This window comes from Mustelus asterias, chromosome 1, assembly GCF_964213995.1.
Source record: "Mustelus asterias chromosome 1, sMusAst1.hap1.1, whole genome shotgun sequence".
Taxonomy (NCBI): domain Eukaryota; kingdom Metazoa; phylum Chordata; class Chondrichthyes; order Carcharhiniformes; family Triakidae; genus Mustelus; species Mustelus asterias.
Window position 1 is genome coordinate 54,058,398 of NC_135801.1, and position 15,230 is coordinate 54,073,627.

A 15,230-nucleotide genomic window follows, 5' to 3' on the forward strand; every position below is an offset into this window, starting at 1 on the left:
GCACAGAATGATGGGGTATGGATTTATATCCATGATTCCCCAGAATCCAAGCTCAGACATGCTATTGAAGAATTTAGTGAATATAAGTGAAATAAAGGAAGGGCCTTGTTGATGGTAGCCCTAGATTTTTTTATTCATGGGACATGATTGTCACTGGCGGGGCCATCATTTATTGTTCAAATTGACCTTAAGAAGGTGGTCGTGAGCAGCCTTCTTGAACTGTAGCAACCCATATGTTGTAGGTACACTTAGTGTTGTTAGGAAGGAGGTTTCAGGATTTTGATCCAGCAGCAGTAAAGTTTGAAGTCAAGGTGGTGTGTGGCTTGGAAGGGAACTTACTGGTGATGTTCCCATGTGTCTGCCTCCCTTTTCCTTCTAGGTGGCAGAGGGCCTGGGTTTGGGTGGTGTGGTTAAGGAGCCTAGGTGGTTCTCTCAAACTCCAGCTGTAAGTTTGGTAGGAGGCCAACAGAACCTTTGGAGAAATAGCATAAACAGATAAAACTAGCAGTATCCACATTTTTCCTGAGACTCTGCCAGTTTGCCACTAAAGTTATGAGATATCTGAAGAACTCTAATTTGAGTTTCCAAGTCACTGTGTTGAAATGGGAGAAAGCCCATTGCATGTCTACTAGAACAGACAGATGGTTTGGGAGTTATGTAAAGCTTGGCCAGAACCCAGAACAAGGAGAAAAATAACTTTAAGGTAATATTATCGTGATGAAAAAACATTTGGCAAACATATATTTTAATCTAAGAATGAGGTGAACCAGAAAAGTATGGGTCACTTTCAACTTGATGACACATACTGAAGCAATTTACATCATCAAATAGTTCATGGAAATTCTAAATGAGTTAGCACTTCCTAATAAGCAGAAAAAAGTATCAAACAAGCATTGGGTATATATGTTCAAGGTAAATAAATAATGGTTTTCTGGAAAGACAATTATTTAAATGAATTTTTTAAGGGTCAGTGAGAGAACATTTAGGGGACAGTGGTTATTGTGTCATAAGGTTAGGATGACTTTGGAAAAAGACAATGAACAATCCAGAGTAAGAATAATTAACTAGGGAAAGCTAATTTCAGTGCGGTAAGAACAGAGCTGGGCCAAATAAATTGGAGTCAAAGGTTGTTAGGAAAAACAGTAGTTGACCAATGGAGTCCATTCAAAGAAGAGATGCTAAGAACACAGTTAAGGTATATTCCCTCAAAAGGGAAAGGTAGAGGAAACAAATCCAGAGCTCTCTGGATGACAATGGATGTATAAATTAAGATAAAGAAGCAAAAGTACGCTTATGACAGATGTCAGATAGAAAATACAATTGAGAACTAAGCTGAATATAAACACTTCAGAGGGGGGGTGAAAAAGCAAATAAATAAACAAAGAGGGAGTATGAAAAGAAACTGGCAGCCAACATAAAAGGGAATCATAAAGTCTGTACTTAAAGTGGACAAGGCACTAAGACCAGGTGAGATACATCCAAGGATACTGAGGAAGTGAGAGTGGAAATCGTAGAGGCACTAGCCACAACTTTTCAGTCTTCCTTAGGACTCCAGGGTGGTGCCAGAGGACTGGGGAACTGCAAATGTAACACCCTTGTTCAAAAAAGGATGTAAGGAAAGACCAGCAACAGCAGATGAGTCCGTTTAACTTTGGTGGTGGAGAAATTTCCAGAAACTATAATGAAAGACAGAATTAGTATTCACATAGACAAATGTGGGTTAATTAAGGAAAGCTAGCATGATTTTCTTATGGCAAAATCTCATTTTACCAACATGCTAAAAATTTTTGAAGAGGTAACAGAGAGGCTGAATGAGGGTAATGCCGTTGATGTAGTCTACATAGGGTGGAATTCTCCCAAATCCCTGACAGTGGATTCAATGTAAGAAGTCTCACAACACCATGTTAAAGTCCAACAGGTTTATTTGGTAGCAAATACCATAAGCTTTCGGAGCTTATGGTATTTGCGACCAAATAAACCTGTTGGACTTTAACCTGGTGTTGTGAGACTTCTTACTGTGCTTACCCCAGTCCAACGCCGGCATCTCCACATCATGACTACCATCGACAGTGGATTCAAAGGCAGGTGTGAGAGGAGAATATGCAGGTAGGCCCAGAAATTGGTTTCACACTGGCATGAATTTCCTGCCAAATCCTCCATTGGTGCCAACCGTGGTGGGTCAGAAAATCCACTGGAGCCTGGCATGAAACTAATTTGCATCCCGCTAATGGAGTGCAGATGAAGGCTTGACCAGAATCTTTCATCCATGTCCAATTCTCCATGACACTGGCAGCAAAATATGCTGGCGTGAAACATGTTTGGAAAAATGTGGCGTGCAGATATTGGGGCTCACCTGAACAATGCCTGGGGCTGGGGCTGTGTCTGGAGTTCGGGTTGCCTACAACCTTGGACCCCAGGGCAGCCGTGAGTGGGTGGAAACATCTGCAGGTGGACCTTCCAAATTTGGTGTCCTGGAGGGGGTCCATCTACCAGCCTCAGAATGTTCCTATTCATTCCATCTTCTTTCTAGGGAGGTCCATCTTCCACCCCTCAGACTGTTCCTGGAGATCTATCTTCATGGTCAGGAAGTCCACCTTCTTTCTTCACTAGTGGGCCAGTGACATTGGGCACCTCTTCAATATGGCACCCAGATATGAAGGCAGATGTGGGAAGATACTGAATCTACCAAGTGACACATCGACTTTTAAAACCAAGCCAGAAATGTGCAGTAGCCCACCTGCTGCAGACACAAGCCGCTGACATACATTGATTGCAGAGTTAGGTGTGGCCAATCAGAAGGTTGCAATTCAGTGTTGCTGAGCCAATGGGAGACAAAGAAGGGGTGTTACCAAAACATAGATGTATATAAGGCTTGACCTTTTAGTGCTGTCTCTCACCTTTTGGAATGTAGCCATCTTGTGTGAAGCAATAAAACTCAATCCGAATTTACTACCGGACTTCGTCTCTCATTGGAAATATGAGACCCCACAACAGACTACACACCATTAGGCTTGCTCCCCACGAAATACGGCACAAAACACTTGGTTGCATAATTAATGAGGTCAAGGCTGGAAAATTTTATGTGTTTTCCCACCAACCTCTACAGTGGAAAACACTCCATGTTCCTGCCCTGTCACAGGATATAATCTCAGAATGGGAGAACTCCACCCATGGACTTCCAAAAGAAGTTTGATAGTGCCGCACAATAGACTTGTTGGAAAACTTATAGTTCATGGAATAAAATGGACAGTAGCAACATGGATACAAAATTAGCTGAATGACAAGAAACAGAGAGGAATGGCTAATGGATATTTTTAGGACTGGGAGAAAGTTTGTAGTGGAGTTCCCTATGGGTTGATATTGGGACCTTTGATTTTTCAGAAAAAAATGATCTGGACGTTTGTGTACAGGGAACAGTTCCAGAATTTCCGGACAATACAAAGGGGGCAATTTTCCCATAAAAAAATTAATTGTTCCTTAAAAGACTCCCACATGCCAGACATGGACTTACCCTCGAACATCCTCTCCCAATCAACATTGGATGGGAAAACAGGAGATATTCCCACCCGTCATTTGGGAATACTTAGTTGAATGAATCTGTACTCTGTGTTTCACAGAGTCCGCCGGAGGATTCACACTGGTAAGGGTGGCGGGGGGGGGGTGGGGCCTAGTCCCACCCAAGAAGCTGGCATCAGCGAACTGAATTGACCACTGCACATGCACCGATCTCCCAGTGGTTAGCACTGCTGCCTCACAGTGCCAGGGACCCAGGTTCTATTCCTGGCTTGGTTCACTGTCTGTGTGGAGTCTTCACGTTCTCCCCATGTCTGCGTGGGTTTCCTCCGGATGCTCCAGTTTCCTCCCACAGTCTGAAAGACATGCTGGTTAGGTGTATTGGCCATGCTAAATTCTCCCTCAGTGTACCCGAACAGGCGCCGGAGTGTGGCGACTGGGGTTTTTTCATAGTAACTTCATTGCAGTGTTAATGTAAGCCTACTTGTGACATTAATAATTAAACTTTAAACTTTATATTTATATCTGTGCAATCCCACACTTTCAGAAGGAAAGTTGCACCCGAGTCTGCAATTGGAAATAGGAATACAGTTCTGTAATCCTGATTCAAAGAACAAAGAACAGTACAGCACAGGAAATAGGCCCTTCAGCCCTCCAAGCCTGTGCCGCTCCTTGGTCCAACTAGACCAACCGTTTATATCCCTCCATTCCCAGGCTGCTCATGTGACTATCCAGGTAAGTCTTAAACGATGTCAGCGTGTCTGCCTCCACTACCCTACTTGGCAGCGCATTCCAGGCCCCCACCACCCTCTGTGTAAAAAAACATCCCTCTAATATCTGAGTTATACTTCGCCCCTCTCACCTTGAGCCCGTGACCCCTCGTGATCGTCACTATGCAGTCACTATGCTGGGGGTGTACTACAGACCACCCAACAGCCCACGGGAAGTGGAGGAAAAGATATGTCAGGAGATTCTAGATAGGTGCAGAAAAAATAGGGTTGTTGTAGTGGGGGACTTTAATTTCCCTGGTATAGACTGGAAAGTGCTTAGAGCTGGGGTTCCGGACGGGGAGGAATTTGTAAAATGCGTACTGGAAGGTTCTTTGGAACAGTATGTAGATAGTCCGACTAGAGAGGGGGCTATACTGGACCTAGTTCTAGGAAATGAGCCTGGTCAGGTCATCAAAGTTTCGGTAGGGGAACATGTGGCAAATAGTGACCACAACTCTGTTAACTTTAGGATAGTAATGGACAAGGATGAGTGCTGTCCTACGGGCAGGGTGCTAAATTGGGGGAAGGCTAACTATAGCCGGATTAGGCAGGAATTGGTGGACGTTGATTGGGAGAGGATGTTCAAGGGTAAGTCCACATCTGGCATGTGGGAGTCTTTTAAGGAACAATTGATAAGGCTGCAGGATGGGCATGTGCCTGTAAAAAGGAAGGATAGGAAAGGTAGGATTTGTGAGCCGTGGATAACTAGGGAAATTGAGGATCTGATTAAAATGAAAAGAGAGGCGAACGTTAAGTCCAGGCAACTGAAAACAGATGGAGCTCTGGAGGAATACAGAGAGAGTAGGAAAGAACTCAAACGGGGAGTTAGAAGGGCAAAATGAGGTCACGAGATGTTCTTGGCAGGCAGGATTAGGGACAAAAGAGTTGTCAGGGAGAAAATCGGACCTCTCAGGGACAAAGGAGGGGAATTATGCTTAGAACCCAAGGGAATAGGGGAGATCCTAAATGAATACTTTGCATCGGTATTCACAAAGGAGAGGGACATGTTAACCGGGAGTGTCTCGGAGGGAGGTGTTGACCCGTTAGAGAAAATCTCCATTACAAGGGAGGAAGTGTTAGGTTTTTTAGGGAACATTAAAACTGACAAAGCCTCAGGGCCTGATGGCATCTATCCTAGACTGCTCAGGGAGACGAGAGATGAAATTGCTGGGCCTCTGACGGAAATCTTTGTTGCTTCTTTGATTCATTCACCCAAATTCCCTGGAGGCTCAATTTTCCATTGGCACACAGAGGGTGACAGAATATAAGACAGTCTCTAATAAATCAAGTGGGGAGTTCAGGAGAAACTTCTTTGTTCAAGTAGTGGTGAGAATATAGAACATGCTATCACATAAGATAGTTGGAACACATAGGCTGGAATTCTCCAGTCCCGCTGCAGTGAATGGAGATTTGGATTAGCATCAAATTCTCAGTACTCACTTGCAGCGGTGGCGGGGAGGGGGGTGAATGGTTGGAAAATTCCACCATGGGGAGAGAGCGGGTAAATGGAGTTGAAATCAACCATGATTGAATGGTGGAGTGGACTCGATGGGCCGAATGGCCTTACTTCCGCTCCTATGTCTTATGGTCTTATAGCATTAGCGCATTTAAGTGGTGGCTGGAAAAGTGCACAAGAGAGATAGGAATTGAAGGATACGCTGTTCGGGTTAAATTAAGTAAATAGAGCGGGAGGAGCCCCTTGTGTAGCATAAGAGCCTAAAAAGACTAGTTGGATCAAATGACCTGTTTCTGTACTGTAAGTTCTCTATAGTGCAACTATTAACAGGCAGGGCCAGACAGTATTTTTGGGAAGTAATGGAATTTGAAGTTCATATATTGTTAATGTAATAGTCAAACTTCACTTCTGGTCATAATTGGAATACATTTATGTATTGTAGCACACTCATATATGTGTGTGTATGTATATAATATACATATATAATGTATGTGTTGTATATCTTCCACTTAAATACTTTGTATAGGTCGTGGAAGGAAGAAGTCATTCTGCTGAAATAAATCTAACTAAGTCTTCTGTTGTTACGAAACAGGTATCGGGCTGTCGTCTCCTGGAGTCGGGTTCAGGGAATCGGAGTCCCCCTACTGACAGCCTTAGAGATCATTAGTATCTGGATTCTGTCTATCATCTTGGCTATTCCTGAAGCCATCGCCTTTGACATAGAAAATATACAGTATGGTGAACAGAACTTAAGTGTGTGTCTCCTTCTTCCAAGAACAGAATTTAATAAGGTAAGGCTTATTCTGAAGATTAGTAAATGTATCTGCTTTATCCCAATATGTAAGGAACGCATTGTTCAGTTGGAGCGGCAGGTGGACGCACTGCGGAGCATACAGGAGGCAGAGAGTGTGATAGACACTAGTTACAGGAAGGTTGTCACACCACAGGTTCAGTCAGGTAGATGGGTGACCGCCAGGAGATGCAGGCAGGTAGTGCAGGAGTCTCTGTGGCTATTCCCCTTTCAAACAGGTATACCGTTTTGGATACTGTTTTGGGGGAGATACCAGCAGCAGCCAGGCCGGTGGCACCACAGCTGGTTCTGCTGTAGAGCAGGGTCAGGCAAAGAGCAAGCGAGCAGTAGTAATAGGGGACTCGCTAGTTAGAGGCACAGACAGGCGTTCCTGTGGCTGTGATCGAGACTCTAGGATGGTGTGCTGCCTCCCCAGTGCCAGGGTCAAGGACGTCTCTGAGCGATTGCAAGACATTCTTAAGGGGGAGGGGGGGCAGCCAGAGGTCGTTGTACATATTGGTACCAACGACATAGGTAGGAAAAGGGATGAGGTCCTGAAATGTGAATATAGAGAGTTAGGCAGAAGGCTAAAGTGCAGGGTAGTAATTTCTGGACTTGTGCCACGTGTTAGTGAGAGTAGGAATAGGAAGATTAGACAGTTGAATGCATTGCTTGAGAGCTGGTGCAGGGGGCAGGGATTTAGATTTTTGGATCATGGGATCTTTTCTGGGGAAGAGGTGACCTGTTCAAAAGGGACAGGTTACACCTGAACTGGAGGGGACTAACATCCTGGCGGGAGATTTGCTAGAGCCACTCAGGAGGGTTTTAACTAGTTTGGCAGGGGGGGTGGGACCCAAAGCAGTAGGGAGACAGAAGAGAATGTTGAGGACAGCACAGAAGTTAAAGAGAGCACATTAATTAGTAAAGGCAGTGTCAGTAATCTTAGTACCTGACAGATCAGGCAAAAGCAAGACAAAGGGCAAGGGAAGTCCAGATTAAACTGCATTTATTTCAATGCTAGAGGCCTGACGGACAAGACAGGTGAACTCAGGGCATGGATGGGTACGTGGGACTGGGATATTATAGCAATTACTGAAACATGGATAAGAGAGGGACAGGACTGGCAGCTCAATGTTCCAGGGTACAGATGCTATAGGAAAGATAGAACAGGAGGTAAGAGAGGAGGGGGAGTTGCACTTTTGATTAGGGAAAACATCACAGCAGTACTGAGAGGAGATATATCCAAGGGTTCGGCCACTGAGTCTATGTGGGTAGAACTGAGAAATAAGAAGGGGGAAATCACTTTGCTAGGGTTGTACTATAGGCCCCCAAATAGTCAGTGGGAAATTGAGGAGCAAATATGTAAGGAGATTACAGATAGCTCCAAGAAAAATAGGGTGGTAATAGTAGGGGATTTTAACTTTCCCAACATTGACTGGGACAGCCATGGTATTAGAGGGTTGGATGGAGAGAAATTTGTTGAGTGTATTCAGGAGGAATTTCTCATTCAGTATGTGGATGGCCCAACTAGAGAGGGGGCAAAACTTGACTTCCTCTTGGGAAATAAGGAAGGGCAAGCGACAGAAGTATTAGTGAGGGATCACTTTGGGACCAGCGGCCATAATTCTATTAGTTTTAAGATAGCTATGGAGAATGATAGGTCTGGCCTAAAAGTTACCATCAAAATTGGCCTTGCCCCAATTTAGAATTTTATCAAGCAGGAACTTTCAAAAGTTAATTGGGGGAGTCTGTAGGAAGGCAAAGAGACATCTGGTAAGTGGAAGGCTTTCAAAAGTGTGTTAACCAGGGTTCATGTTAAGCACATTCCTCTTAGAGTGAAGGGCAAGGCTGGTAGATGTAGGGCACCCTGGATGACTCGGGATATTGAGGCCCTAGTCAAGAAGAAGAAAGAGGTACATGACATGCATAGGCAGCTGAGATCAAGTGAATCCCTTGAAGAGTATTGGGGGTGTAGGAATAGAGTTAAGAGAGAAATCAGGAGGGCAAAAAGGGGACATGAGATTGTTTTGGCAGATAAGGCAAAGGAGAATCCAAAGAGCTTCTACAAATACATAAAGACCAAAAGAGTAGGGCCTCTTAAGGACCAACAATGTCATCTATCTGCGGATCTTGAGGAAATAAATAGCAAGGTCTTGAGGAGTGTACATATTACAGAGAAGGAGGTGCTAGAAGTCTTAAAGCGCATCAAGGTAGATAAATCCCCAGGACCTGATGAAGTGTATCCCAGGACATTGTGCGAGGCTAGGGAGGAAGTTGCGGGTCCCCTAGCAGAGATATTTGAATCATCGATAGTCACAAGTGAGGTGCCTGTAGATTGGAGGGTGGCAAATGTTGTGCCTTTGTTTAAAAAGGGCTGCAGGGAAAAGCCTGGGAACGACAGGCCAGTGAGCCTCACATTTGTGGTGGGTAAGTTGCTGGAAGTTATTTTGAAAGACAGGATCTACAGGCATTTAGAGACACAAGGACTGATAAGGGAGTCAGCATGGCTTTGTGAGTGGAAAGTCATGTCTCACAAATTTGATTGCGTTTTTTGAAGGGGTAACCAAGAAGGTAGATAAGGGCAGTGCAGTTGATGTTGTCTACGTGGACTTTAGCAAGGCCTTTGACAAGATAGTGCATGGTAGGTTGGTGCATAAGGTTGAATCTCACGGGATCCAGGGTGAGGTAGCGAAATGATGCATTTTGGTAGATTGAACCAGGGCAGGACTTACTCAGTTAATGGTAAGGCATTGGGGAGAGTTATAGAATAAAGAGATCTCGGGGTACATGTTCATAGCTCCTTGAGAGTGGAGTCACAGGTGGACAGAGTGGTGAAGAAGGCATTCATTGGTCAGAACATTGAATACAGGAGTTGGGACATTTTTGAAATTGTACAAGACATTGGTAAGGCCACACTTGGAATACTGTGTACAATTCTGGTCACCCTATTATAGAAAGAATATTATTAAACTAGAAAGAGTGCAGAAAAGATTTACTAGGATGCTACCGGGATTTAATGGTTTGAGTTATAAGGAGAGGCTGGATAGACTGGAATTTTTTTCTCTGGAGCGTAGAAGGCTGAGGGGTGATCTTTTATAGAGGTCTATAAAATAATGAGGGGCACATATCAGCTAGTCAATATCTTTTCCCAAAGGTAGGGGAGTCTAAAACTAAAGGGCATAGATTTAAGGTGAGAGGGAAGAGATACAAAAGTGTCCTGAGGGGCAATTTTTTCACACAGAGGGTGGTGAGTGTCTGGAACAAGCTGCCAGAAGTAGTAGAGGCGGGTACAATTTTGTCTTTTAAAAAGCATTTAGACAGTTACGTGGGTACGATGGGTATAGAGGGATATGGGCCAAAGGCGGGTAATTGGGATGCTTAGGGGTTTAAAAAAAAAGGGCGGCATGGACAAGTTGGGCTGAAGGGCCTGTTTTCATGCTGTAAACCTCTATGACTGTATGAGATGTAAATATCAAAAATCACTGATTTAATTTTCTATTTTAGACCCTTTCAACTTCAAATAAGAACTAGCTTTGCATTCAAGGGGCCGGATTTTCCAGTCCCCTCGCCCACCCCACCACCCTGTAGCGTGTCTACTGGCAACAGAGTGGCTCACCATTGGCCACTGGCAGGATTGTCCACTCCTGCCAATCCCATGGCTGGGATTCTCCCAAAAAAAATTCGAAGTGCCGGATTTGCGTCAAAACTGGAGTAACTCTCGCTGGTTCTTTTCGCGGGATTTTCACAATGAATCCCCCACACTCTAGCAAAGCAGTGTGCCTCAGGGAGAGTCACGCTGAAAATCGGCCTATTTCCGCTGGAGAGGCCGGCAGCATAGCGCGGAGTGGGCCACTGCACTTGCGCTGATCTGTCAGCGCCGAGATTGGCGCATGCGCAGTGGTACCCCATTGCCGGTCTCCAGATCACTAGCCAGCCCCGAAACTCCCCTGTCGCTGGCCATCCGAACCCCCCACCCCCTCGATCGCTGACCTCCCACACATTTTCGGGCCAGCCCTGTGCCATCCACTCCACACCAGCCCCAATGTCCCTGACTGGCATCCCCGACCTCCCTGGTATTCCCCTTTCCCTCCAGCCACGATGGCCAGTCCGAACGCCATCCTCCTTCCCTCTGCCACTGATCCCGACTGCAGATTGGCAGTGGGACCCCTCCGCCCAAGCCAATCACGCCCCATAGGCCCCTTCCCCCTCTAGTCCCGCCAGATGCCTGGTGGACAGTGCCAAGGTACATCTTGGGCATTGTCACTTTGCCCCTTGGGCAGTGCCAGGGATCCAGAATGGCACTGCCAGGCTGGCAATGCCCAGGGGGCAGCACCCCCAACCACCGACCTCTTGGGGGGGGGGGGGGCCTCCAAGGCCTCCTTTCACTCCAGCTCCCTGTTAGTGGGGAGCTGTTGTAAGCCCCGCTGGAGTGAACCACTCCTGGCAGAGGGGGGAAGAGGCTAATGATATTAAAATGCGCGGAGGCCATGGTGCTCAGTGGGGAGCCCGCGAAACGGCCTCCAACGATGCCTCCCGGCCCGTTGTGATACTAGAGCAGCACAGCGAGCTGGGAGAATCGTCCCTCCATTTTGTGTGACTTGCCCATCTGAATGCCAGAGAACCCACCACAAGGGGTTCGCCTTTGGTGGAAACTGAAGATCTCACTGGCAGGAAGGGCCAAAAAACCTGCCCCAGATCAATTTGATAGGTTGCTAGTTTAACAAGGAGAAGGGCTCGAATGATATCTTTTATTAGTCACAAGTAGGCTTACATTAACACGGCAATGAAGTTACTGTGAAAATCCCCTAGTCGCCACACTCCGGCGCCTGTTTGGGTACACTGAGGGAAAATTTAGCATTGCCAATGCACCTAACCAGCACGTCTTTCAGACTGTGGGAGGAAACCGGAGCACCCGGATGAAACCTACGCAGACACGGGGAGAACGTGCAGACTCCACACAGACAGTGACCCAAGCCAGGAATCGAACCCTGGCGCTGTGAGGCAGCAGCGCTAACCACTGTGCCACCCCTGATATCAGCACTGACACAGATATAGGTAGCTATAAGAGGAAGTAATCCCACCAGCAAGATTCAGGCCATGCGGAATTTTAGTTAGGTTCAGTATCCTCATAAGTTGCTCTTGGACACTTTAACCTAAATTCCCAGTTGGAAATCTCAGGGAATAGGTCATTGATTATAATGGTGAGTAAAATTGACAGGAGTGTAAAATCCTGTGGGCTTCTGGCTAGGGTTTATATTTAATATTTCAATGTAACTCACATTTATGTAAATTCTAGCACACATCATTACTTGTTGTCTAACAAGTGGAATGGGATTGTGCTTCCCACCAGGAAACATTCCGGTCAGAAAGAAGATCCTGAGGGAGCAGATTGAATTTTCCAGTTGTTGTTTCAAAAACTTGTTCAATGCTGTTGTTCCATAGTAGCTTTTGATATGCTCTTTCTGTGCGGTTTCTGTCCTCCTCTTATTTTTTATGGGTGTTTTGCTTTTTAAAAATCTATTTTGATATGAAAATATGTTGGGAATATTCATTTGGAAACAATGACAATCAAATGTCTTCCAACTAAGCAACGGCATTGTGCATTAGACAGATTCCCGAAAGGTCATCAGAACAGGAATTGGCATGTCACGCATGATGGGTCCATGCTACGTATTTTCTCAGGGCTCCATATATCAGGGGTGATCTTGAGCCCATGTTCACTGTCTGTGCCAATGCTGGTGGGAGCTCAAGATCCGGAAGTTGCCAGTCTCGCTGGCAAGAACACGATTTTGGATCTTCTCCGCACCTCACCAGCGACGTCATTAGGTTCATGCCCATAACATGAATTTGAATAGATTTAAATGTTATTAACCCACCCCCTTGTCAAATCTTGTCCCCAGCATATTTTCAGGATGCAGTTTACAACAGGTTCACCTCGATTTGAACCTGTCATGGGTGTCTCTCCGGGAGCGTAAAGGTAGGTATAGCCCCCAGAGAAAAGGAACATGGCCAGACAGTGCCCTGGCAATACTGCCTGGCACTGCCCCATGGCACAGGTTGGCACAGTGAGGGTGACACTATGCCTATGCCATCCTGGCAATGTCAACCTGGCAGCGCCAACCCAGCAGTGCCAACCTGGTAAGGTCAACCTATGCCAAAGGCCGGGCCCCAGTGGGAGCCTCATGGGGGGGATTCATTTAGATGAGGTGGTGGCTGGGAGCATACAGAGGAGCTGGGGTTGCCAATGATGATCGGGTACGGGGGGGAGGAGGATAAGGGACCTGATGATCAGGAAGGGAAAGCGGGAGAAGGGGCCAATGATTGGGGGGGCTTAGAGAAATGCCAATTCTGATCGGGGATGGGGATGTGAGGCCCTGAAATCTCTATGGTGGGCTGGGGGTGTTAGTGGGGGTGGGGGGCGGTTTTACTCAGCTTATGAGTAAAGCCCAAAGATGTCAACCAATGCCAGAGGCCGGGCCCCAGTGGGAATTTACTCAAATGAGTAAAGTCCAAAGATGTGTGGGTTAGGTTGATTGGCCAGGTTAAAAAATTGCCCCTTAGAGTCCTGGGATGTGTAGGTTAGAGGGATTAGCGGGTAAAATATGTGGGGGTAGGGCCTGGGTGGGATTGTGGTCGGTGCAGACTCAATGGGCCGAATGGCCTCCTTCTGCACTGTAGGGTTTCTATGATTGGGGTGCCCTTTAAAGATGGCGCCCAGTCTCTGTGCAGCCGAGTTTTGCTGATGTTGAGGCCCTGTATCCTGCAAGACTGTGTGAAACACTCCCCCTTGCTTTATTTTGGCAAGTTTCAGAAGATTTAGAGAGAAACACGTCAGTTTTCTCACTTGAAACAACCCTCTTGCCGGAAATTTACCGCCTCGTAAGGTTCGTAAGATCCCATCCGAGGCCACGGAGAATGCCGTTCTGCGAGCGGTAAAATTCCAGCCTCTGACATTTTTTGGTAAGACTCTCCCTAGCTTGTCAGCAAACCCAAATCTCGATGATACCATTTCTGCCGAGTATCTTATATAGTGGACAGAATTTTGTGGTAAAATTAATGATAAGGCAGGCTGTGTTCTGTAGTTAAAAATTAAATCAGGCAGCAACTCCCGATGACTGTGCATGTGCAATTAAACACAGGAATCTGGAAGCTACTGGTGAGATTTTTCTCCCTCGGTTTTGGTGGGCAATAGGGTGGAGAATTCAACAGGAGTCCCAAAACAGCATTTACCTTGGCGGAATTTCCCAGTGAGACAGCCCCTTGCCAATGACATAATGGTGTTCCCACTATGAAAGGTTGAGAAACCCATGATCATACATTTAAATATATCCAGGATACCAGTTACAGAAACATGGTTACACCGGGGCCACGGGAGTCAGACAAGTGGGTAACAGCCAGGAAGGGGAAAGCGCGGATGACAGAGAGCACCCCAGTGGATGTGCCCCTACACAACAAGTACTCCTGCCTGAGTACTGCTGGGGGGGACAGCCTGCCTGGGGGAAGCAGCAGTGGCCGTGTCTCCAGAGTGGAGGCCAGCCCTGTAACTCAGAGGGCTAAGGAAAAGCGGAGGACGGCAGTGTTGATCGGGGACTCGACAGTAAGGGGGACGGACAGATGTTTTTGCGGAGGCAGGCGGGAGTCTCGCATGGTGGTCTGCCTCCCTGGGGCCGGGATCCAGGATGTCGCTGGGCGAGTCCCAGAAATCCTGAGGTGGGAGGGAGAAGAGCCAGAGGTAGCGGTACATATTGGTACCGTTGATGTGGGTAGGAAGGGGGAAGGGGTCATGAAAAGAGATATAGGGAATTAGGAAGACAGCTGAGAAGAAGGAAAGCAAGGGTAGTAATCTCAGGATTGCTGCCTGTGCCACGGGAAGGTGAGGACAGAAATGGAGTGAGGTGGAGGATGAATGTATGGCTGAGGGACTGGTGCAGGGGGCAGGGATTCAGGTTCCTGGACCATTGGGACTTCTTCAGGGGTAGGTGTGACCTGTACACAAAAAACAGGTGGCACTTGAATCCCAGGGGGACCAATGTCCTGGCGGGAAGGTTGGCTAAGGCTACTGGGGAGAATTTAAACTAGATAGGTTGGGGGGAGGGGATCGAGACGAGGTGACTGGGAGCGAGGAAGTTAGCTCGCAAACAGAGAAGGGTTATAGACAGTGTAAGAGGAAGGAGGTTAATAACATTTCAACAATTCGGGTCCAGATAAAAGCTGGAATAAGGACACCTTGCCTGAATGCACGAAGCACTCGGAACAAAGTAAATGAGTTGATGGCACAAATCAGCACAAATGGGTATGATCTAGTGGCCATTACAGAAACGTGGTTACAGGGTGACCAGGACTGGGAATGAATATCCAGGGGTATCAGGCATTTAGGAAGGATAGACAGGGTGGAAAAGGTGGTGGGGTAGCTCTGTTAATAAAGGATAATATCAGGGTAGTAGTGAGGGATGACATAGGCTCTAAGGAGCAAAACGTGGAGTCATTATGGGTGGAGATAAGGAATAGTAGGGGGAGAAAGACACTAGTAGGCGAGGTCTATAGGCCCCAAATAATAATGTTGAGGTGGGGAGGGCTATAAACAAACAAATAATGGATGCGTGCAAAAACGGAACGGCAATAATCATGGGGGATTTTAACCTGCATATTGATTGGCTGACTCAAGTTAGACGTGGTGGGATGGAGGAAGAGTTCTTAGAAT

At 46.5% G+C, this 15,230-nt stretch overlaps 1 protein-coding gene across 1 annotated transcript in view; it reads left to right on the top strand.

Annotated features, from left to right (window-relative positions):
* The window catches only part of ednraa (endothelin receptor type Aa), a 64,332-nt gene that overhangs the window by 16,575 nt on the left and 32,527 nt on the right, over positions 1-15,230 (top strand). The window contains exon 3 of the mRNA XM_078212333.1: positions 6,332-6,530. Within this exon, the coding sequence (XP_078068459.1) occupies positions 6,332-6,530 (199 nt within the window). The remainder of the gene's footprint in view (positions 1-6,331; positions 6,531-15,230) is intronic.